This window comes from Carlito syrichta, unplaced genomic scaffold (genome assembly GCF_000164805.1).
Source record: "Carlito syrichta isolate Samal-C Ts95f unplaced genomic scaffold, Tarsius_syrichta-2.0.1 Scaffold314676, whole genome shotgun sequence".
Taxonomy (NCBI): Eukaryota; Metazoa; Chordata; class Mammalia; order Primates; family Tarsiidae; genus Carlito; species Carlito syrichta.
Genome location: NW_007258772.1, coordinates 592292 through 617350, shown reverse-complemented (window position 1 = coordinate 617350; position 25059 = coordinate 592292). Strand labels below are relative to the sequence as shown.

The following is a 25059-nucleotide window of genomic DNA, read 5'->3' as shown; positions in this document are numbered from 1 at the left end:
TATGAATTCCCCTCTTTGTACCATTTTCATGGCATCCCAGAGGTTTTGGTAAGATGTATCTTCATTTTCATTTGTTTCCGAGTATCCTTTAATCTCTGTTTTGATTTCCATGTTGACCCAGGAGTTTCTTTTTTACATCATGGATTTAGTGTCCATGTCTTTGTGGGTTTTGAGGGGAATTTGATGGTGTTGATATTTATTTTCATTCCACTGTGGTCTGAGAAGGTCCATGGCAGTCTTTCAATCTTATGAAATGTTTATGCTTGATTTGTGGCAGAAGATGTGGTTGATCTTTGAGTATGGTCCATGTGGTGATGAGTAGAATGTATATTCCATGGTTGTTGGGTAGAGTGTTCTGTAGGTTTCAATTAAGTCCATTTGGTCAAGTGTCATGTTGAGGTTCTAATCTCCTGGAGTTTTAACTTACATACGGTATTCTGCAACAAAGTCAAGGGATGCAGCATACTTCTGATGCTCATTTTCTGAATGACTATCTCCTGCTATAATCTTCTCCACGAATTAAAGCTACCCTGACTTCCATGAACTCCAGTCTTTGTCTCCTCAATTCATTAAGACCATTGTGTTGTAAATTAGCTCCAGGAAGAAAGCCAGTATGATTGTGGTTCTCAGCTGTTTTATTTTTTTTCTTGAAGCAATCACAGTCATGAACTGCCTGTTGTCCAATGTCTTTAAAGTGGTGTGTTTTATTTTCCAATATTTCATTCAGTTGTCCAGTTGTTTACGGTGGGAGTGTCAGGCAGCTTCCAGTTACTCCATCATGATAGAAACATTTTCAAATAATTTTTAGACTTCATCTGGAATAAAATCCTTGTGAAGTATGAAGGAGTTATAATTAAAGCATCCAGTCAATGCTTGGCACATGGGAGGCATATATTTAATACTAGATATTAGGATTATAGTCATTGTCATTAATACCTTGTAGACTTTATCAACCCAAGGATTGACTAACAGTAGAGACATTGTATGTTTTTGTCTTTTTGCATTTTCTAATTTATCTGAATAAAGCATATAGACTTAGTCAGTATGCTTATAAATTTGCATAAGTACTACAAAATGTGATAGCTACTATGCATGTAGATACAGCTTCTTAGAAAAAAGTTGTAAAAGATTTAAGGTTCAGACCCTGATTGCAGTCTTAGTCAAGTAGAAGTTTTATTTTGTATTCCCTTCATAAATGTTTTGCAAGAACATCTGTAATTTTAAGAATAATTATTTTTTTCCCTAACTCAATTTTTTTTAAAGTGAGAAAGCAGGATTTATTGAGAGGACAGAAAAGCTCCCACAGTGGGAGGGAACCCAAAGGGGCTGCCCCTCAAATTTCAAATAAGTAAGCAAGTCAACTAAAAAGTCAGCTGTCTCAGGCCAGCAAAAGTATAAAGATTTATTTAGCTAACTATTAGTAAAGAAAGATAATACTGTATAAAATACCTCTTTTATTAAAATAAGCTAAGATGCATATTGATTAAAAATAGAATGTTTGGGGCATTGAAATATTTATAAAAACATAATGCTTTTCATATGAGAAAACATAAATTAAGCCAAACTTGCTTTCTATAATTCATAATGAATCTTCAAACACTTTGCATAAGACTGATAGCAAAAAGTATGGTTACTGTAAGGCAGAGAACAGCAGAGAAGAATGTCTTCTGGTTGAAAATTCCCTTGAGTGGCTCCATCACAGAGTCACCCCATGTTTCTACTGTCATCTAGCATGGACACAGTGAAGGCCTCACACTGAGAGCTAGTTGAGGAATAACTGATTCAACCTGATGCAAAGAAAGTGCTAATCTATAAAATATACCATTAGAGTGAATCTAAAGGTATCTGAGAATTGTGCATCACCCCGGGATTCTGCCAGAGCACATATGCTGCAGAAATAGCTGCCAGCTAATAGGGCCCCCGACGGATATGGAGTTTATATCATTAATTTATGTCACTTAATTCCCAGTGCAGTTCTAAAAACACTGTGATGGTGAAAACCAGAATGGGTTAGGTTTGGCAACTTTTTGGGCCCAGTTTTTACAATTGTGGGTCTTAGATATACTATATTTGATAAATATCTGCATGAAATCTTCATCCTATTTCTTCCTACTTACCAAATATTTTCAATCTAGTGGGTCCCAACAACAGACAATTCTAGGGATCTTGGACTTCTCCTAACTATATTAGAACTTCTTACTGATCTAAGATCTAATACGTGCACAAGGGCTGCTCTGGACCCTGAATTTGATGTTCAGCTCCTTGGAGAAGCTCTGGACCAGAGTGGTCCTGGATGAACTGAACTGACAGCTCTATGAATACATAGAGCTTAGGGAGTTAGAAGGACATTGACATTGGACTTCATGGAGCAGAGTGGGTGTTTTGCCAGACTGTAGAAACAGGGAAAAAATCAGACCATTTCTGTAGCCATTGCTATAAAGGTAACAGGGCATCACATTTCAGCATTCAGATTGCTAGCTATAGAAACCTATTGTTTAGTAAATACCTCAATTAAGCTTGTCTTCCTAAACGACTGGAAAGTAGTACTGATGTGTATATTTGTCAAGGTCCTTGATTTCATCCTTTAATGTTTCTCAGCACATTCTTTTTTTTTTCATAATAAAATATTTTTTATTATGGTTTTGTGGGGTACAGTTAAGGGTTAGGTGTACAATTATGTTTCATTCAGGCACCCTGTTGATAAGAGGTGTTTCCCCATCCCCAGACAGATATTTGCTACTGTTAATCCCATCTCCCCCCCCCCATAGTTTCCCAGTACTGTCAGTCATTTTCTTATAGTATTACATTGGATGTTCAAGGTCCATTATATGAGTGAGAACATGTCAGCACATTCTTATTTGTGTCTTTTCAACTAGTCTACCATATAACGCCATTTGTAATAGTTTAGTCTATGCCCTTTTCTACTCAGAGTGATTGCCCCATTAATAGAAAGACAAGCTTTGAACTAGGTTAGTAAGAGGCAATCAATTTCATGTTTTTTCTGTTGATGTAAGTGATTATACTTATTGCAGGAAACAAATTCACTTAAACACTACTGAATTATAATCAACCTAGTAGGACCTAATCAACTTAGTAGTAAATTTCTGTTTAGCAGATTTTATTTAAAAATAAAATAGTCAGATGCCAGGTACAGAAGGAGTATTAAATGAAACATACATGAAATATTTTAGTATGAGATTCCTCCTCTGAAATGGTCTGTGAGTGACATACAGTGATTTTATAACTGTGTGGTAAACCAATAGCAGATAGAAAGGCAATTTAATGCTAATTAAGTGAGTCCAGAAGTAATTACCTGAGTATACAATAAAATATTACCTTTTGAAAATGGACAAAATATTTGATTTTGCTTTAGTCTAGGATTGCTAGGATTTTTATTTTCTTATCACTTTCTACATTTAGCTAAGCAAATAGGGGCTCATTTTGAAAATTTCTTTTTTTTATTTGCAAACTTTTGAGAAAAGAGTGCCTCAATTTAAAGTGTCCTCTTCAGCTTTGATGAGATAATTTTAAATTTAAGAAGTGTACTTATTTTGTATTGACTCAATAGTGGTGGCTTCAAAATCATTTTAATATGGCTTTGTTAGTGTAACTTTTGATAACAAGCTATTTCTTATAAATTGATGTTGGGATTACTGTGACTTTGGCCTTGTGTTCTGGTTTGTAACTTTATATCAGGTTTTTTCTGAGGCAGGCAAGGATACCCTGAATAGTTGGGTCTAGGCAGGGTCAGGAGCTCAGGATCACTTTTTTTTATTATGGAAGAATCTCAGATGAGCAGATGTGAGCTTCCTTGGGTCAACATTTCCCAGGACGATTAGGTCAGATTTAGGCTAACCCCAGATTTCACAACTTCTCTCCTTAGGTGGGCCTGATGCTCTTCCTGAGCATTTCAGGTCCCACCTTCTCCCAAGCAAAAGAACATCCAGAGGTTTGGAAAGTGCAGTAAAGTTTCATAATTGACTTAGACAAGGCACACAGCTATGTCCTAGAACTTTCCAGAAAAGAATCAAATGTCCAGTCTCAGTCTCACACACTCAAATGCTTGACCACAGAATAATCATAAACTATAAGTTTTCTGCTTTCGAAGTTTCACAAAAATAAATAACAAGATCCAGCTGATGAAATCCGAAATAAAATAGACTTCTTTAATAAAATCAGGACCCCAAGTTTATTTTTCTCATCAACCTGGAAAGGTTTATTCAGATATAGGAATTAGTTTCACTTAACTAGTTAAATAGACTAAAGGAAGGATTCTTTTTACCAAAGCTATTTTTTTTTCTTTTTGCTTAAGCAAAAGATCCCTTGTCTGGAATTTTCTGAGAGTTCTGCACTTTATACAAACAGCAGATTGGACTCCATTGCTGGAGGACATGACCCCTAGCCTTGGATCTTTGTTTTGCCAGAGAAATGATGGGGGAAGTTTCACCACTGTTTTTCCTTATTTCCTTAGGTGAAGAGTGCGACATTGACATAAATGAATGTGACAGTAACCCCTGCCATCATGCTGGGACCTGCCTGGACCAGCCCAATGGTTATACCTGCCACTGCCCACACGGCTGGGTGGGAGCTAATTGTGAGATTCGTAAGTATTTCTGCAACTTATTTAACATTTACTTAACACTGTTATTTAAGTATTTTCTTTCAGCAAGAAGAGGATGCTTGCTGGCTGTGACCGGAAATCTCCCACACCTTACTGGCAGATGAAACAGTGAGGTCCAGAAGGACAACTTGAGCTACTCTTGCCTCATTTTAGTGCTCAGCACCCAGCTTAGTACATTTACCCCTCACATGATGCTTCCCCCACTCCTTCCTGAATCTGAATCCACCCTTTACACCGGGAAGAGAATTTTCAGATGTCATCCAGAGTTCATTGCTTCTCATGCAGCCAAAAATGAGCCTCACGGAGAAGCATTAGAATCATATATATATAAAATAGAGTCTTTGTGTTGAAAAGTTTTTAAAAAGCACAGAGATTGTAAATTCACCTTTCATTTATGTCTTCAAGTGTCTTCAAATATATTAGGTTTTATCCATTGCCTGGAGAAAGGCTGGTGAGGAAGAGCTTGAAAGAAAAGCTGAAAATCATTTTGGGTTGCTTTGAGCTAAGTGTTCTCTTATGATGACCTAACAGAAGTTTGAAAATGTCATAATCAAGATTTTATATATTAACAGATGTTATCTACTAAGATTGAAATGAAAATGAGAGCTGATGTGGATTTAGGTTTTCAGTTGTTTTGGAACCTGTTAAAGATTCAGCTTTGAAAGGTACTTTTTTCTTATTTAAATTCATCAGGGCAGTTTGATTTTTCACAGCAGAAGAAAACTAACCATGCTGGTTGGGAAACTGCCTCCTCCCCATTCCAGATTGCTGCTTTTGATGGGAATGTTTCATAAGAGCTCCCTCCTGGGCCCTCTTACCCTTCCTTTATTCCTCAACAGATAAGGACAACTTATCTGTTGGATGAGTCTAGCTGGAGGCACATCAAGATACACAGGCCTGTCTGCCTGCCTGTCTGTCTTGGACTGACCTCCATGCTGTGTTACAAGATTGGGCCCTCACTAGTGACCCAGCAATGCCTATAGCTGAATGAGGCTGTCTAATTCTCAGTGCATGTTTAAGGTGGGAAGTGGCCACCTCAGTAAGGAAATTCTCTTGTCCAAATGTGAACCACATTCTCCAACATCAACTTGACAAAACTGAAGATACTATTTGGCCTCTGATCGGCTCGTTCTTTGTTTTCTCTCTTGGTTCATGACCAGAGAAGGAAGAGAGTAGTTATTGGTAGGCCTCTACCTTAACCTTTTCAAATGCTCTCATGTAGAATGGTCTTAGAACCAACTTGCTAAAGATGGATGAGAACTACTCCCTTGTTGAAGAGAGAAACAAAGCACAGGGAGATATTCTGATGATAAAAATACCAAGGGACTGCATTTAAGTCAAGTATAGTGTAATCTGTTGGGAGAAAGGATCTGACGTGAGTAAACAGGACCTTGTATCACTACATTTAGTTGTGGTGAGCCTCAGGTTACTTATCCATAAAATGGAACTTTTTTCATTCTAAAATTTGATAATTCTATGAAATGACAAATTTTGTACCCTTAGAGCAGAATAATATCTATGTATAACTTTTACAATTGTATTCATAAAGATAAATTATAGCAGAGTATGGAGAAGAGGGAAAGTCAGGAACAAACAGGGTGTCATTAATAAATTTTAAAGTAAAGTCCTATCATGTAAAAAATCGAAAATTTACTTTCTTCTGGTGATGATAATATAGGTAAAAAATATACTAGGCTGGAATAACAGAAAGTATCAAGGTTGGCTTCAAATTCCTGCTCTATCACTTTCTGGTTATATAACTTGTACAACAAATTTACTTCTGGGAGCCTTGTCTTTTTCACTTGGTAATAGGAAGACTTCCTATGCAGGTTGCTGTGAAGGTTAATTGAGGCAACAATGTACCGCTTTCTGCTGTGTAGTAGGCACTAAATAAATGTTGGCTGTACTTTCTCTTTCTTACTTCACTACCGTAGCTCTTAGACTATGAGCTACTCTTGGGGAAGACTAACCTCCAGCAGTTGTTCTTTTAGATGCCACCTACCACCCAGGACAAGGACCATTCTGAGTGGTTGGGTATGATGGAGCCCATCACATTTCTCAGTCAACAGCTGGGTTCTCTATTTACTTACTCTAGCATTTTCTAGCATTAAAATAAACTCCATCACAAATTAAGCTCTACTGAGGCCTCACATTGGGTGTTCCCCCCTTACCCTGAGTTTAAGGAATGGAGATGATGCACATGAGGTCTGCAGATGACGTGTAGCAAGAGCCAGTGGCAGGTGTCAGAGAATTGGATATGAATCAACAGAATAGATTCTATGATCAGGGGTGGAAGCAGATTCTGGACAGTTGGTGGGTAGAGGAGCTGTAAGAGGCCTTCAGGCCTGGGTGAACTGTGGGACCCATGGCCTCTGAGGTCTCTTTCTAATCCTGTGACACTCTGAAGTGGCCAGAAACCAAGAGGAGGACACCTGGATGGCACAAGGCTCAGTTGGTAGATCTAAACAGGAAAGCTCAGATGTAAGGGGAGAACCACATGGTATTGGAAGGCTACTAGATTATCTCCTTAACCTGATCCCTGACTTTGGAGGGCACATTGCCTGCCTCCCTTTCTTGCTCATTCTGTTTCAGACACACTGTCTTTCTTCCTCTTCCTTGAACAGGTCACATTTATCCCTGTCTTCAGGGCTTTTGCCCATGCTGTGACCTGTGCCTGGAGCGCCTTTCCTTCAGATTTTAGTATAGAAACTGCCTTCTTTTCATTTAGGTCTCAGTTCAAAAGTGCCTTCTCTGGCCATCTGTATTATATTCCTGTTGCCACTGTAACAAATGACCATGAATTGAGTAGCTTAAAACAACAACACAGATTTGTCATCTCACAGTTCCAAAGAGCAGAAGTCCAATATGGGTCTCACTAGGCTAAAATCAAGGATACCAGCAGGGCTGTCTTTCTATTAAATGCTCTAGGAGAGAACCAGTCTCCTTTCCTTTTCCAACCTCCGGGCTACCCATATTCCTTGACTCATGGTCCCTTCCTTCTTCCTCAAAGCCAGAAATTGCATCACTCTGACCTCTGTTTTCATTCTCATAGCTCTGTCTTCAACTGTCTCTTTCTTTCACTTAAAAGGATGTTTGTGGTTGCATTGAGCTCACCTGGATAATCCAGGATAATCTCTGCATCTCAAGACCCTCAATTTAATCACACCTGCACAGTCCCTTTTGCCATATAAGTAACACATTCACAGATACTGGGGATTAGGAGGTGAACTTCTTTGGGAGACCCTTATTTTGCCCATCATACCACCCTAACAATTGTGTCTCATTCCTCCCCCTATTTATTCTTAAAAATTAAAATATTTGGGGATGATTTAGAGTCAATTTTGTCTCTAACATCATCCTTACCATCGTGATGAGTATTTGCAGAAGCATGATGTACAGCAATTGAAGGTGAGGATGTGGTGGATAGAATGAGTGCCGCTCTTGAGGACAGGGGCCTGGATTCCAGGCCTGAGTCTCCAGCCACCTAACCAACTGCAAGACAGAAGGAAGGTCAGTTCATTTTCTGGGACTCAGCTTCTTCATTCATGAAATGAGGGATTAAATGACTTGATTCGTGTTCTTTCTTCCAGCATTATAGGATTCTTTCTCAAAATAGTATCATACTATGTCAGGAAACACAAATTATAAGGCAGATACTTATTGTCTTTTTAAAAAAAACAAACACCACAAACCATTCACTATTGCACGTGGGAAAAATTTCAGTATGAAATGTGTATGGGATACTCACAAGTACACATTTTGCACACGCTGAAAACTGAGCCTCCTTCAGTAATGGGCCCTACATGTGGAAATGTACTTTCTCATCAGTCATCACTAGAAATCCTGAAATCACAGTAGGATTTACATATAAATGAATACCATTTTAGCTGTTCTGTAGTTACCGTCCATGCCCTGGGTTTACCCCAATAATAAGATACAGAAATTTATCAAAACCATCAAGAAAATGGATTCAGGACCATCCTAATAGAATCATTCAGCTATAATAATGTTTGATATATTTGTTAAGGCAAATGCAACCCCAAAGTTCTGGAAATTAGCAGTGCAACACTGGTGAGGTTTTAACTCTCCGTCACTCATTCTTATCACCCTAGGACTGATCACACATATGGGGGGGCCCCCAAAACCTGAAATTTATTTAATTAAAAAAATGTGTATTTATTCTTACATGCTCAGACTTACCTTCTCCGTTTGATACAATATACCTATTGAGACTCTTTCTTCAACTGCTCAAAACAATTTTTGAACTTGTCGATTTTGATGCCTTTTATTGCTTCTGTTTTTTATTTCACCTCTTCCACATCAGCAAAACGTTTCCCAGAACAGTTGCTCAGGTGAGATTGGGTAAATAGGGAGATTAGGACACAGGAGTCATGCCATTTTGGGTCAAAAACTGCTGAACACTCCGCATGGTGTGGGCAGGTGCATTATCATGGTGGAAGAACCAGTGACTGCCACAGAACAATTCACTGAAGCCATATGCGGCCCCTCACAACAACGCTAGCTGGTACACTGAGGCAGATGGGTTCCTAGAACACTCACCTAGCGGGGGAAGCCTGTACTACAAGGGGCCGACCTGCCAAAAGATAATTTCAGTTTTGGGGGGGCCTGCCTCCTATTTTTGTATTTTAATAAAGAGAAAACATGCCTTCCTAGAGTCAAGGTCTAAAATTCAAAATTCTTATAAATCTCTATGTAGTGGTGTGTTTTATTTATGTTGGAACATAAGTTTTATACTAGCTGGAGCTGCTGCCAACCTTGCTGATTGACAGTTGGCCAATTGTGTACATTGAACGGATGAATCTATGGTTAAACTACTGGATTGATGATATTATACAATTGAGAAATAGATAGGCTATCTTGGACTCATGTAGTCATTCAGTAATCAATGGCTCTTTGTTGTTGGGCATTGAACATAGTACCTGGGATATAAAGATTAGTGAAATAGCTCCTGCCTTCAGAAACTCATCATCTGAGGGTAGATCAGAATATGTGATGAGAGTCTCTGTAAGATTTTGCACAGGTAACTCCAGACACCCAGAGAAAGGGAATAAAATTCTCCTGGGGTCAGAGAATGAGTTATATGTAAATAGATGTCTTGGGTCTCTTCCTTTCTAAATAGATGGAATTTAATAATGATTGAAGAAACCTATCACATGATAATGTTAAATGGGCAGACCTTGTTATACAAATAGGTTAGGCTCTTTGGTTCTCATTTTATATAAACTTGAATTTTTAAAAAATAATATTAATCTCTCTCCCCACTCAGATCCCCATCTCAATCTCCAAATGTAACTGTTAGGCATTTATTGTATATTCTTCCAGATGTATTCAGTCAGTATATAAGTATCCATTTTTCTGCCATACAAATGGGACACACTTCAGCATCTATGTACATTATTTTATGTACACTCTTCAGCATATTGTTTTATGCTTAATAATATATTTCGAAGGTTTGTCCATGTTGGTTATGCAGATCTACCATTACTTTAATGACACATGGTATTTTCATTCTTCAGGGGCCCCATAATTTATTTAATAAGACCCCTATCAATAGACAGATAATCCATTTTTGAGTTTGCACTATTAAATATAATACTAGAATGGACATTCTTACATGTGCAACTATCTTACTTTGTTTGGGCTGCTATCACAAAATACATTACAGTAAGTAACTTATAAACAATCCCTCATAAAAGCAGCCCCAACAGAAATTTCTCGCTCACAATTCTGGAGGGTGGAAAGTCCCAGATCAAGGAACCAGCAGATTCAGTGACTGATGAGGACCTTCATGCTACATCTTCACATGGAGGAAGAGCGAAGCAGTCTCTGGGACCACTTTTAAAAGGGCATTGATCTCGATCATGAAGGCACCACCCTCATGACCTCATCACTTCCTAAAGGCCCCCACATCTTAAGATCATCACTTTGGTGATTAGGTTTTGACATCTGAATTGGGGATGGGGCTGCACATACATTCACATACATCTTGTGCATACTCAAGTGAGAATATTAGTAAGATAAATTCTCAAAGATGGAATTACCCAGTAAAGGGTTTTTGTATTTTATGTTTTGATTTTGGCTGATTATTAGCTTTGTTTTAATTTTTCATGAGCATTTGTTTTGGCTCTTGGTCTTTTAAAACTTTTCCCTGAGGAGGCAACGATGTTGAGGCCCAAAAGTGACTTGCAAATCTCATTTAATCCATAATAACCTCATTAACACTTTGACCACCAGGAAAGCATCCTCCACTTATTTCTCTGGGAACCATTGTGGCTGGATGTGGGGAATGCAGTCTGGTTGAATGGAAAGAATGCTATTGTGGAGTTCTGTGGTTGAGAATTCAATTCTGTGAGTTGGACTGGTTTTGAACTTCAGTTCAGGAACTTATTTCTGGGTCAGAAAACAAGGTTTCTGAGCCTCAGGCCTCAATAAATGGGGTAATAAATGTACAGTGCCTGGTACACAGTAGATGCTCAGTAAATGGTTGCCTTAATTATTATTATTATTTTTTGAGTTGGAGTCTCACCCTGTCGCCCAGACTGGAGTGCAGTGGCCACTCCCAGCCACCACAGCCTCGACCTGCTGGGCTCCGGCGATCCTTCCGCCTCAGCCTTCCAAGTAGCTGGAACTACAGGCGCACGCTACCACGCCCGGCTAATTTTTTGATTTATTGTAGAGATGAGGTCTCGCCAAGTCGCCTAGGTGGGTCTCGAACCTGTGGGCTCAGGCAATCCACTCACCTCAGCCTCCCAAAGCGCGGGATTATAGGCTGAGCCACCGAGCCCAGCGGTTGCCTTAATTATTATCAACTGTCATTCTCTTTAGCGGCTAGAAGCCTCTGGTTGCCTGCTCAAAATGAAATTTCCCATCCCTGATGGAATATTCTTAAATTAGCTGCCTTTGAGTTAATAATTATTAATTTTCTGTAAGTACAGAATATTTTAGGATAACAGGCATAATATAGATAAGTAGTTGTTATGGATATTTGTGGGGACTCCTAAAAAAATGGAATTATCTTTTGGAGGGTAGGGCCCTTGTAGTACAGACTTCCCCTGCTAGGTAATATTCTAGGAACCCATCGACATCAGTGTACCAGTTAGTGTTATTGTGCTTCACAATTGGGGAAAGAGATGCCCTGAGTTGCGGCAAACAGGTGGCTGGTTCTTCTACCATGATAATGCATCTGTCATCATGGCTGAGTGTTCAGCAGTTTTTGACCAAGAACAGCATGACCCCATGCCCCACACTCCCTGTTCACCTGATCTTGCCCTGAACACTCCCCTTCCCATGAAAAAAGTCCTCAAAGGGAAACGTTTTGCCAGTGTGGAAGAGGTGAAACAAAAAACAGCAGAAGCACTAAAAGGCATCAAAATTGACGAGTTCAAAAACCGTTTTGTGCAGTGGAAAAAGTGTCTTGACAGGTGTATTGCATTAAATGGAGAGTACTTTGAAGGTGACTGAAGTTTACACATGTAAGAATAAGTACACAATCTTTATAAATACGTTTGTTAGGAGGTGTTTTTCTTTGTAGTTAGACCTTGGCTTTTTCATTTCAAAGTCATTACAGATAGTGCATGAGGAGAATCTCCCCATCATCCCTGTCTGAAGAGTACTTATGGATGTGTATAGAAGAGGGAAATGTTTTTCAGGTCTTTTAAGTACAACCCACAGTAAAAAAAAAAAGAAAACAACTTTTACATTTTGATGCTGCATATAACACAGACTAGCATATATACAAGCACTCAAAACATAAAATGATACTTTTTACAAGTGTGACACACTCTAATATAGTTTTCTAATTTTTATTTTTTTATTTGTTAAGGTGTACAAATAGTTTTTGGTTACATGATGGCATTGTATAGTGGCGAAGAAGTCTGGGCTTTAAGTATACCCACCACTCCCACCTGTGCCCATTATCACCTATAGGTGATTGTTTTGCCCCTCCCCCTTTTCCCCCTCCCCCCTCTGAGTCTCCATTGTCAATTATTTCATTCTATATGCCTTTGCAGATCCTTAGTTTAGCTCCACTTATAAATTAGAACATGCTGTGTTTGGACTTCTCTTCCTGTGTTCGTTCACTTAGGATGATGGTCTCCAATTCCATTCAAGTTGCTGCAGAAGATATTATTTCATTCTTTTTGGTGGTCAGTCTGACCCCAGTGCATTGATTTCCACACTTTGCCATTTGGAAAACATTGCTTATTGAGGCATGTGGCTTCAGAATCAGAGCACCTCTCTTAAACCAGGTGCTACCACTTACGATGTATTAATCCTAGGCAAGTAGCTTCCCTCACAGAGTCTCAGTTGGTTCCTATATCAAATGGAGATAATAACAGCATTTACCTCACAGCATTATAGGTGGAGTGAGTCAACACCTAAAGCACTTAGAATAGTGTCCAGCACATATTGAATTATCAGTAAATGTCAGCTCTTATTAACCAAAATAATGAGCTAAACATCAAAATACAATTATCTATTTGACATAACTACTTGGGTGTCTTAAAGGAACCTCCAGTTTAACACATGCAAAACCAAATTCAGAATCTTCCCCTCCAACCTGGTTGTCTGGCTTGACGATAGCACCTCATCCACCTAGCGATACAAGCTTGGAAACCAGGAGCTAGATGCTGCCTTTCTCTCCCCTCATTGGCCTAGCTATTCAGGCTGCAGTTAGTCTAGTTGATTCTTCCTCTAACAGAGCACTCATATCCATTTCCCTCTCTCCATCTCTACCCCACCCCCCAAGGCCAATCCACCCGCATCTCTGCCCCATCCTATAGGAGCCTCTGAACTGGCTTCTGTCCTTGCCCCTCAAGTCCTTTCTTCACTCACAGTCAGAAAGATCTTTTCAAAGTGTAAATCGGAACACTCAGACCCTCGCTCTCAGTTTTCATCCCTGCCTGTGGCAAGCTCTTATTAAAATACAGAAATGATTAAAGACCCAAGGCCGCACTACCCTACCCTGCAGGGTGGCCCCTCCTCCTTGCTGAGATCACTCTCCGCCTCATCTTCTCAAGCCACTAAGCGACTGTTTTTACATCCCTGTGCTGCTCTCCGGTTCTTTGTCTGGGCCAGTCTTCCCTCTGCCCTTCCTTGACTCTGGTTAGTGCCCACTCACCCTTAGAGCCAGCTCCCAGGAGACTTCTGTAGTGCAACACTCTGTGAGATGGAACATTTCCTGTCCTCTCCCGCAGCAGTGCAGAGCTTGTCTCTCATTGATGTAGCACAGTTGTACTTTAACATTTATTTTGGGATCATTTGCTTGATACCTATATCTCTCAAAAAGACTGGGGCTCCACAAGACTACTTTTCTTTCTATTTTCCCTCGCTTTGTATCCCTGGTACTCAGCACTGTGCCTGGCACACAGTAGGTGCTTAATTCATCTGTTCAGTGAATGGATCCCTATGAAGGAGGTGATCTATTCCTTTCATTCCCTTTTCCCATTCGTTCCTTTTCCGAAGATTAACAAGGGTTGTTAATGTTTTTCCATCCCATCGACTGCTTTGATTGTCCTGCTGACCTTTAGCTATAGAAAACATAAAGCAATTTGAAATCTATCCTCGAGTCAGGGTGTATCTCAGTGGTAGAGTGCATGCTTTGCATGGAGTCCCTTCTCAAAATTGTTCTAGGCAGCAGGTGATCTCAAAAGTGATTGAACTAAGTGACATCTTCACAAGAGACACACTCACTTTCATTCTCTTTTTAAATAACAGGTGAACAGTTACTTTCACTATGGAAATTAAAAAATAGATATGGACAATGTATTTTAGAATCAATATGTAAATTGATTGGAATCTGTTTTTGGTGGAATACAGGTCACTAGTAGACCTGGTTTTATTCTCAGCTTGGCCACTGACTGCCTGTTTAACCTTGAGCAGCTGCTCTGAGCCTAGCTCCTCTGCCTAGTTCAAGGTGGTTGTTTGGGGCCAACTGAAATGTTCAATGCAAAAGCACTTTGGAAAATACAAAACCTCACACAAATTTTGGTTTAAATAGAAATGAAAATGATCACTCAGAACAACAAGGGCAACATTTCTCTTGAACAGCTAGTGTATATGCATTCCTGGTCATGCACCTGCTGGGGCTGATGAGATCAACCCATCTGGCACATTCTGGTTCACAATTCTTCCCTGTGCTTGCTGTAGCCAACATAGTCAATGATTCATGCACTGGGACTCCCGGGATGCAGCAAAGCGATGACTTATGAGGATAGCGTCTGGCCTGGGAGACGGCAGTTGCAGCCACCTGGTGCAGATAAATTTACTGCCTCTCAGACTTAGTGTTGGATATACCCAGATCCAACCCAGGTTATGGGCTACTAAACCAATTCGCCCGGAAAGCATCCACAGTCACGTCTATCAGAAAAGCTTTAGATGACAGTAAGGTGGAATCTAACTTTCAAGAAAAGGACAGAGGAATGGAGAAAAGCAGAGGTTTCAGAGAAATTTGGAAAAGTTTTTCCAAAAGTCCTAATGGCTTGGAACACAGACTTTTGGGAAATGGAGCAGATGGTCAGAAATGCAAGCCATCAGGCCTGGGACACCGCACAGAGCACATAATCCAGTGCAGTTGTTTTTTCACTGTAGTGGCCATGTGGTTGCGCACTCACTGTGTATACACAAGTGATAGGATATGTGAGTTATTTCTATGAAGTTTATGCGTAGCCCACAAGAACTCATCATGAACTCGTGCAATCCTCCGTAGTGATCAGATCTAAGCACTCTACCCAAGCTGGAGCAGAAACACAGTACTGGCTGCTCTCATGTTGATGCTAAATGTATGTTATAACATACTCTGCTGAGCATTGGACTCCAGCCTGCAATTGAATTTTTTAGAGAATGTTATAATACTTGGAAATCAAGTGAATCACACTTACTCTTTAAGCCAGAAAAATGAGTTGTCTCCCTCAATGCACACGAGGTATTGCCAAATGAAATGACTGTGGATTTGGGGATTGAGCCTTAGTTCTGGTTGAACACCTTCTCCTTTCCATCATGACTATCTGCGGTGATTTATGTTGCTGTGTCTGCCTGTGTGTGAGTTGGCTCAGATGGAGCAATGAACGCACTAATGGTCATTTAGTCTTACTAAGCTCCAGGCAGGCAGACAGAATGACAAACTAGGCTTTAAAGCTCTCAGTAAAATGTTCAGGAGAATCTGGATGCAAACTCAGGAGTCACTTCATTCATCCATTCTTCTCCAGCTCTCAGAAAGCCATCAGGCTGGGCATGCGGACCAGTTTTCTGTTAGGCTTCAAACCTGGGTCCTTGTTTGAGTGTCTACCTGTGCTGTTCTTTAGATTGCAACTTTTCAAGATAAAGAGTAGTTGAGTCTGGATAGCAGGTTCCATGATCACTGACGATATTGCTGAGATGAGAGTGTAGGTGCCCAGAGCCCTCAGATGCTCTCACCTATAATGGAACAGTGCAAAAAACCCAGTGGATTTCAATGAACTCAGTCCCATTCCCACTTACCTCTGAATTCCGTATTCAGGCACCCAGAATCCCACTATGACAGTGATTTCCTGGAGGCAAAGCGGGGGTGGTGATGGTGGTGGCATGTGTAGAGAAAGCATCCTCTTTTTCACGAGTTCTACGTTGCTTTGGTCTTACCTAGACCTTTTTAATTTCTACAGTTCCCTTTCAAATCCTGTTCATGTCATCTAGACAATTCCACTTATGTGCAGGTCTGTAAACAAAACATAATTTGACACCTTGACTTGTACCAAGCATGGAGACTATATCCTGTCCTTCCATTTTTTCCCCTGCTAATATAGGTTGATGCTTTTAGAGGAGACACAGGGCAATGCTTGATAAACTTCAGCTCAGACTCATGCCTTAGAGGATAACAAGCTCCTCTTTATTTTTCCCTCCTCCATCACTGCAACTGCTCCTCCTTAGGGACCACGCACCACATTCCAGCAGTGAACTTTTTAAGTGTGTTTTTTTAACACCTTTTCTAACTCATGCTCACAGAAAGACAGTGGGGTGTACAGTAAGTCCCCTACATATAAACCTTCAAGTTGCAAACTTTCAAAGATGCAAACGTGTGTTCACATGTCCAATCATGTAAGTTCACGTGTCTAGCATACATTGTCACATGTGTACATCCTCTACAAGTGGTTGTGCTTTTGTGTACTTTACTGTACAGTGCTGCGTAGAGTATAGTAGTACAGTATCTTTATTTCAAGTTTTATTTCAAGGATATCTAGAAGCAACATAAAAGCAGCAGTGATGTAGCCAGTACTGTATAGCCGATTGTGTTAGTTGGGTACCCCAGATAACTTTGTTAGACTTATGAATGAATTGGACTTATGAACACACTCAGAATGGAACTCGTTTGTATATAGGAGACTTACTGTTGTTATTTTCATCTTAGAAACCATGAAATCAGGGCTCAAGGAGATTGAGTAAATGTGGGAGCTGGGATTGAAAACAAAGTTGGCATGATTCCAAGGCCCACACTCTCTTCATACTTATGATGGAGGATGATCCCACAAATGTCTTCTTCAGATCCTTATTTTTATTATTGTAAAAGGAATATATTCTTATTTTGGAAAAAGCTGGCAAAGGTTGAGAAGGGTAAAGAATAAAATAAAAATCACTTGTAATCTCCACTTCCAGAGATCACCATTGTTAACACATTGCTGTGCAGAGGCCGAGACCTCAGATTCACACTTGTGTCTGATGCATTCACTCTAAGTAATGTCAATTCCCTGGACCTCTTTTGTAAAGTAGGAGAGAGAATAATATATCTTCTGGTTATAATGACTAAATGAGATGTTTTTGAAGTGCTCAGTTCATAGTAAGAAATCAATACACGTTTGCCATTATTATCACTCTATTCTTCTGAGTTTTTCAATGTGTGGATATCTATTTTAAACTCACAAATATGTAACTGTCAAATTATTGTATTGTACAAGTAGGTCCTATTTGGTAACATTCTTTTATTCTTTTGCTGTTGAATGGACATCTTTCCATTTCACTAAGAGTTAAATATTTAGGTTGTTTCCCATGCTTTGACTTTTATAAATTGTGCTGGTGTTGGTAGCATAAAGAGAGTATGCGTTGGGGGAACTCTAGCTATATCTGTAACATTTTATTTCTTTTTAAAAACTATCTGAAAACGTCTAAAGCAAGAATGGTATAATATTAACATTTATTAACTGAGCAGTGAGTACATGGGTGTCTGCTGTTTTCTGAGCCTTTTTCCAAATAGGTAATAGGTGTAATAGGTGATAATTTCAGATTTAAAAATTGTGATACAAGATGAACATTCTTGTGCACAGAGTTTTATGCATTTACAGGGCCATTTCCCCAACATAAATGCATATATTCTAAAATGGGAAAATCTTGGTTGAAGTCTATGCCAGTTAGTCCACTGAAGCATTATATATCAACTTATAGTCCCCATTTCTGGGTACTCTTGTCAATTATGGTTATCATCATTTTAAGATAATATTTGGGAGCTGGTAGACGAATTGCAACTTTTATGATTATGAAACTAAACAATTTTCTACTTGTATTTCTTTGATGGATTCCTCTTTATGTCCTTTGTCTATTTTTTTTGTGTGGAGTATTCCTGGTTCTTTGTAATGATTTTAAGAGGTCCTTATGAATCAAGGATGTTAGTCCTTGGTCTGGATTATCCATAGACAATAATTCTTCCCAGTTTGAATGGTCCTTAAGTTCTGTTACCAATGCAGGATGAGAAAGACCTTCACATTCTAAAAACCAGGGCTCATCCCTATCCATTTGCTTATTTGTGCCTTCAGACCTCCAATGGAAGTCCGGACACATGGCAGAGAGCCTCACTAACATGCCTCGCCACTCCCTCTACATCATCATCGGAGCTCTCTGTGTTGCCTTCATCTTAATGCTGATCATCCTGATTGTGGGGATTTGCCGCATCAGCCGCATCGAGTACCAAGGCTCTTCCAGGCCAGCCTACGAGGAGTTCTACAACTGCCGCAGCATCGACAGCGAGTTCAGCAATGCAATTGCTTCCATCCGGCATGCCAGGTGGGTGCTGAGGGTGGCAGAGGAGGAAGGGGGATGTTGCTTTCACATGTACATTTTTGGCACTAGGGTCATATTACAAACAGGACTTTACATCTGCAAAGAGAGGATTTTTTAACATGTTCAACATAGTATTGGGGTCAGATCATTTAATCATTTTGTAGCAAGTTCCTTTAAATTTGCTGCTAGCTTTTTGTTTTGTTTTGCTTACATCTAAGACATTCATTTATTTAGTTTGTGTTGATCTGTGACTAAATATTTTATTCTCAATCACAGTGTATTGAAAAATTTTTTGATTAATTTCTTTTTGCAGTGTCTTTTGCCATGTTGCTCTTCAAACAATCAACATGGATATAAATGATTCCTTTTGATTTAAGAGCCTACTAAAAGAATGATGAACAGCTATCTTTCTATTTTTGAAGTCTGAATTATAGAAAGCAGTGTCCCTTTCTGGAGGAAAGACTTGGAGGAACAAAGAGTTAGTGTGATACCATAGGAAGAGCATAGGTTCTGGTGTCTGAATTGCAGTGTTATGTCTTAATTAGCCCACTACTTGACTCTGTGGGTTAGATAGATCAAAGGACAACTCTCCTCCCTTAGAGAGCTATGACAGTCATCTTAAATTATAAATATCAAAGGATGGTGTAAACAGGTAATACCATATTTACTTCTCCAAATCTCTTATATAACATAAAAAAATCAGCTAATTTAAAATTTTACTGACTTTTGCAGAGTATTTATTCCAAAAATAATAGCAATATTGTTTAAGTAGTCTATTTTTTCATTTAATTGGTAGAATAATCTCAGGCACACAATTCAGAAAGTTGGTGTGCCATAGTAAAAAGTAGGTTGAGCTTGGTGCCTAAGATAGGGGCTCAAGGGAACTGTTAGCTGTATGGACTTTCTTGGGATATCATATACTGGTATTGGTCAAAACATGAGAAGATTCAAATTATGTCTGAATGAAAAGTTTGCTTTCTCCAAAAGAAGCTCTCTAAACCCAAGTCTCAGATTTTACAGTGATCTTATTACTCCAATAGAAGCAAAAGCCAGAACTTGGCTTCCAGGGGGCAGAGCCAATGGGAGAGAGAACTTGTGAGGCTTGGAACATCTGCCTCAGTGCCAACAGATGAAGCAGAGCTATGAAAGGATATGTTTGTACCCAGTCTTACTTATGTAACTGTAAGGGAGAAGAGAGAGCTCAGCCTTCCTCCAACTCAGGCCCTGCATGACTGTTCATCTTGGATTCTTCTTTTCAGGGTCAACTTGAGTGCTAAAGTATCCAGGAAGTCCCTCAAATACCAAACCCTGCAAGCTTCACTTTAATTGTTTATTTGACTCTTCACTCCATTGCCTCAAAAATAAAGGGCAGTGGCTTTTATTTCTATGTCTCTAACAGGTTCTGCCACATAGTGGATCTCACTAAAATTTGAGATTTGAAGTGAATGGAAGATCTCAGCTAGGGGTTGGCATAGAATGCCATGACCTGCTTGAGAAGTAGATTCATTGCAGGGTACCACCTCAGAAGTGGTCCCAGCATAGAGGAGTATTTGCAGTATCCTGAAATCACTGAATGATCACTGGAAATCACATTATGTACCAGAGGTGGATAATGTAAAATCGAGCAGAAAACTGACAAGTTTCTTTGGTGTTTAAGTGTCCCTTCTCAGCCGGGCTTGGTGGCTCAGCCTGTAATCCCACGCCTTTGGGAGGCTGAGGTGAGTGGATTGCCTGAGCCCGTGGGTTCAAGACCCGCCTGGGCAGCGAGACCTCATCTCTACAATAAATCAAAAAATCAACCGGGCGTGGTAGCACACGCCTGTAATTCTGGCTACTCGGAAGGCTGAGATGGAAGGATCGCCGGAGCCCAGCAGGCGAGTGCCGGGAGCGGCCACTGTACTCCAGTCTGGGCAACCGAGTGTCTTCTCTTTCCTTCTTTTCTGGAGGGACTTAGTTCACCAGGAGGGAGCAGAATCCATGGATTTATATTTGTATGTATTGGGAGACCCAATAAATCAGATTCCTCCTGCCCCCACAGGCATCCATGGCTAAGATCCTTCAGGGCACAAGAAGAGGAGTATTTTATTTCAGCCCCAGAATAGTTTAAGATCGATTCCTCTGAACCTTCTGCTCATACGACCCACAGGGAAAATATTTAACTGAATACTCTTGGAAGGAAAGAATAAACTTGAAAGCATTTACAAACCTGGTTCTTATTTGGGGCTGATTTTTATCAAAAATATTTACTGCAGAATTCCTAACCAACAAGCTCCTACATGCACCAGTGACTGCAGATAAAATTATTGACATTAAAACAATACCTTCCTAAATATCTGGAATGCAGGAAAATTTCTCTTTTGAACGTTTATTCAGCTACAGCCTGTGGTTTCCACAGCATGGCTGTGTTGAGGCCATGGCCGGGTCTCTGACTGGTTGGCCCTCAGTGTTCCCTTTTCCTGGAAACCCTAGAAAGGCACTGGTGAAATCTCAGATCTTTTGATGTTACTCTCGCCCTAGTCTTCAGCAGCTAACGTCTATTTCGTGGGCTGTCTCCCTGCCACTAACCCAGCGGTGACTTTGGATTAGTATGACTGCACCCCAGTGGCCACACAGGACACATACTGAGTGGGTCACCTGTGACAGTCACAAGTGGCTGAGGAAATATCTGATGATACTGATGTCAGCTCTCAGTTGGTACTGCTGCTGGGTTGAACGGGGGAGCCTTCTCCCACCCCTTCTTGTTTCAAAAGTCATCTGTTCCACAGCTTGCTTTGCTTATCCTCAGGCAGGAGAGGGCTTATAACTGACCAGCATGAACAAAACCAGGGCTCTCCAAGTGCTGAGGCTGAGGTCACATCTCGTTTGCTGATTGCTGTCTGCTCTACCAGGGAGAAATGCCTGATCACAGACAACAGATAAAGCAGAGCTGTGAAAGGACATGTTTGTCTTTTCCCAAATAGTTCAAAACTTTCTGATTTTGGCCTTTCTCAAGATCTGACATTCTCTGCAGCATTGTTTTAGTGGTTGACTTTCAGGGGAATATGAACTAGAAGAATGCACGCCCATTTGATCTTCCTTAGAACTGGTTTCAGTATCTTTTGTTTCTTTAGAGAAGTAGGCACGCAAAACTTGTCACCGAATATGATGTTTGAGATGTCAGTGCTATTGATACCACTGGAGCAACGACTTCTATTAATGCCTCTGAGATGACCAACTGTATTGGAGGGCTTCCCATGGGCCACACACTGTGCTAAATTGTGTACAAATAACTCATTTACAGGAATCTCACAGGAAGTCTAGGGCACACGTATTATTAGTCCCTATTATATGTGAAAGGAATTTGGGCTTAGTAAGATAATACAATTTACACAAGAGTCACAGAATTGTTAAGTGAGAAAACCAGGATTTGTACATGAGCTTTGTAAGCCAGAGTTAATAAATCAGGATCTGTAAGCCAGAGTTTGTAAATGAGAAAGCAGGTTTGCTGATTTGAAGGTAATGCTTTTAGATGCTGCCGTATACAGGTTTCATCAGGAACAGGTGGAATGAGTGCTGCAATTCATGGGGTCCTCACACGTATGAAGTGAAGTGTTCAGAACCCAGGCTTGGAAGCTAGAGAGCTCCACCTCCCACCAGAGGTGTGACCTTAGGATACTTGTCACTAAGCTTACATTTCCTCATCTGTAACATGGGACCAATAATAGGCACTCGCCTCACAAGGTTGTTAATCAATGAGATGAGATAATCATTCAATGAAAACCAGACAATGGAATGATATGTTGAATGAGCACTCAGAACAGTGCGGGATAATGGCTCCTTGTGGGGATAGAGGAGGAGCTGGGGATGGAGCCCCAGGGCTTTTGAGTTGCTTTTTTGGGAGGTAAGCGTATGTGTCGATTCATCCCCATCTTTTAAAAATCTAGCTCCCTCACAGATCCTCAGCAGACATTTTGTACTTATCATGGTCTATGATCATGTTGTAGGACGTGAACTACCTCAGGTGGGGATGTGTGACTAGAGTCACTGAGTGCTCCACTCAGCCAGCCTTGCCCATCACAGAAGAAACATTTTCTTATTAATTCTTTAACTTGTAAATTTATTTTTTTAGCTTGACAAGAACGCTTTCGAAAGAGTAAAACATCACACAGAAGGTTGTTTGAAAAATTCAGTCACATAACAGTTTGCAGAGGATTTTCAGTTTTGTTAAAATATGTAATAAATATTATTGTATATGATGCTTTCAGAGATGCCGAATACATATTTGTAAAATGAATTGGAGGGATGTGGGTTTGAGGGATGGGCCGAAGTGAGAAGATTGCCTGAGCCCACGGGTTCGAGACCAGCCTGGGCAACATGGTAAGACCTTGCCTCTACAACAAATCAAAAAATTAGCCAGGTGTGGTAGCGCATGCCTGTGGTTCTGGCTACTTGGAGGGCTGAGGTGGAAGGATCACCAGAGCCCAGTAGATGGATGCTGGGGTGGCTGTGAGCGTGCCACTGCACTCCAGCCTGGGTGACGGAGGGAGACTCCAACTCAAAAAAAAAAGAAGAATGTACAAAACATTGACACCTGATCTTTCGGAGAGTAAGACTTCTGTCTTTATGAAGGATCTGTAAAATATTTTAGACTTTGCAAACCAGATGGTTTCTGTCACAACCACTCAACTCAACCTTTGTAGGATAAAAGCAACCAGCAGCAGTATGAATGGGCTTGATTATATTTCAGTAAAACTTTATTTGTAAAACAGGCAAACAGACTGGAATTGGCCTGTAGGCTGTAGTTTACTAACCCTTGGTCTACATTATAATTTTCTCTAGCTTCCCATTTTATTATTATTATTTTTATGATTGAAATGTACTTTTTGATAAGGAAAATGGTGTGTTGATTTATTATTATTAATTTTTACTTTATTTTATTATAAAGATGTGGGGTACAAGTTGGGATTAGGCACATGAATGGTTTACAAGCAGGTGAAGTTTGGCCTTCATCTGGACCTCATTTCACACAGTTATATAAAAACTCTGCAATAAAGTAGGCAATCTCTGACACTGGTTTAGTGACTGAGAGCTTAAAATGGAATTCTATAGGTGCTGGCTTGTTGATTTCTTAACATCCACCCAATTCTCAGAAACAAAGGAGAGATTAAAAAACTGTTAGTATTTTAAATGTAGGTATGAATGCACATTCATTTATCATTTATTCATCAAGCAAAGTCTTATTTCATTTTATTGTGTGTTTAAAAACTGATGTTTCTATTAAGGAAGCCATTTTAGCTTCTATGTGGTAGATACTGCATTTTAGGTGGAGACTTCCAAAGATAAAGAATTTGATTAACGTTTTGGGCACTAGAAAATAAAAATACAGAGATTCCAGCTTCAGGTCTGCCTGCTCCCTTTTCTAGCGCTGAGGGTATTACTCTTTAACCACCTCGGTAACCAGCTTTATACTTTATGGCCAATATTGGTTTGGCATTAATCCCATGAGAACCAGGTCACATGGCTGAGTTAACCAGTCTGGACACAAAGCAATGCTCCTTGTTCTTCTGTCTCCGTTGAGCATACACAGGTGAACACATGGCTTACTCTTCAGTGACCTACCCCAGCCCGTGCCTTATCGTACTCTGTGGACACCCACCCTCAAACCTGCGTTGTCAATATTGAGTTTTTTGGCAGCATCCAAGTTTACAGCCCTTTGAGCTACAGCATGTTAATGAATTGAATAAAATGAAGGCATTTAACTTTCTAGATTTTGAGGAAGCAGATTCTTCTTCAAACTTAAAATCATATTTAAACATGGGTATCTTAAAGATACATTCAATCTATTAAGTTGGTTTTTTCCTTTCAGCCAACCAATCAATTTGTCAGTTAATTAATATGACTAATTAATCTTAAGTTTTTTTTATACTTTGGCCCAGGTCAAAGTTCCCACTGGAAACCATCCCACTTATTCTATTATGTTAGGACATGGAGAGCTTTTCACTGGGGGTTGCTGGATTTTGTTGTTGTTGTTGTTAAATTGTTATTATTAGTGGGATATTCTTACCAATGTATCTAGTTGTTTTATGATAAATAAATTATAAAAATATTTGCATCTTAAAGTAGCCTGGGAAATTCTCAGACTTGGGAGAAAGTGTAAGATCTGACCAGCTTTAGTCCTGTTGACACTTTTCTTATCCTCAGATTATGTAGGCCTTCCTCAATTTAGACAAACAGCCTGCAGGGTGGAGTTCACCCCATATCTATGCAAGCACAATCTGGATCTTCAGTCAAGTTTCACATTTTAGAAATCAATTTATTGAAGTCTTTTGTAATATTGCAGTGACATCTGTGGGGTTTTGGAGTCAGATTACTTTAGTTCTTTAACCCTGTATTTTGCCTGCTGTGTATCTAGCTGGCGC

At 39.9% G+C, this 25059-nt stretch overlaps 1 protein-coding gene across 1 annotated transcript in view; it reads left to right on the top strand.

Moving 5' to 3' along the window:
• Positions 1 to 25059, top strand: part of LOC103274258 (delta and Notch-like epidermal growth factor-related receptor) — a 103983-nt gene that overhangs the window by 76647 nt on the left and 2277 nt on the right. Inside the window, exons 5-6 of the mRNA XM_008071720.1 lie at positions 4472 to 4603; positions 18418 to 18664. Of these exons, the coding sequence (XP_008069911.1) occupies positions 4472 to 4603; positions 18418 to 18664 (379 nt within the window). The remainder of the gene's footprint in view (positions 1 to 4471; positions 4604 to 18417; positions 18665 to 25059) is intronic.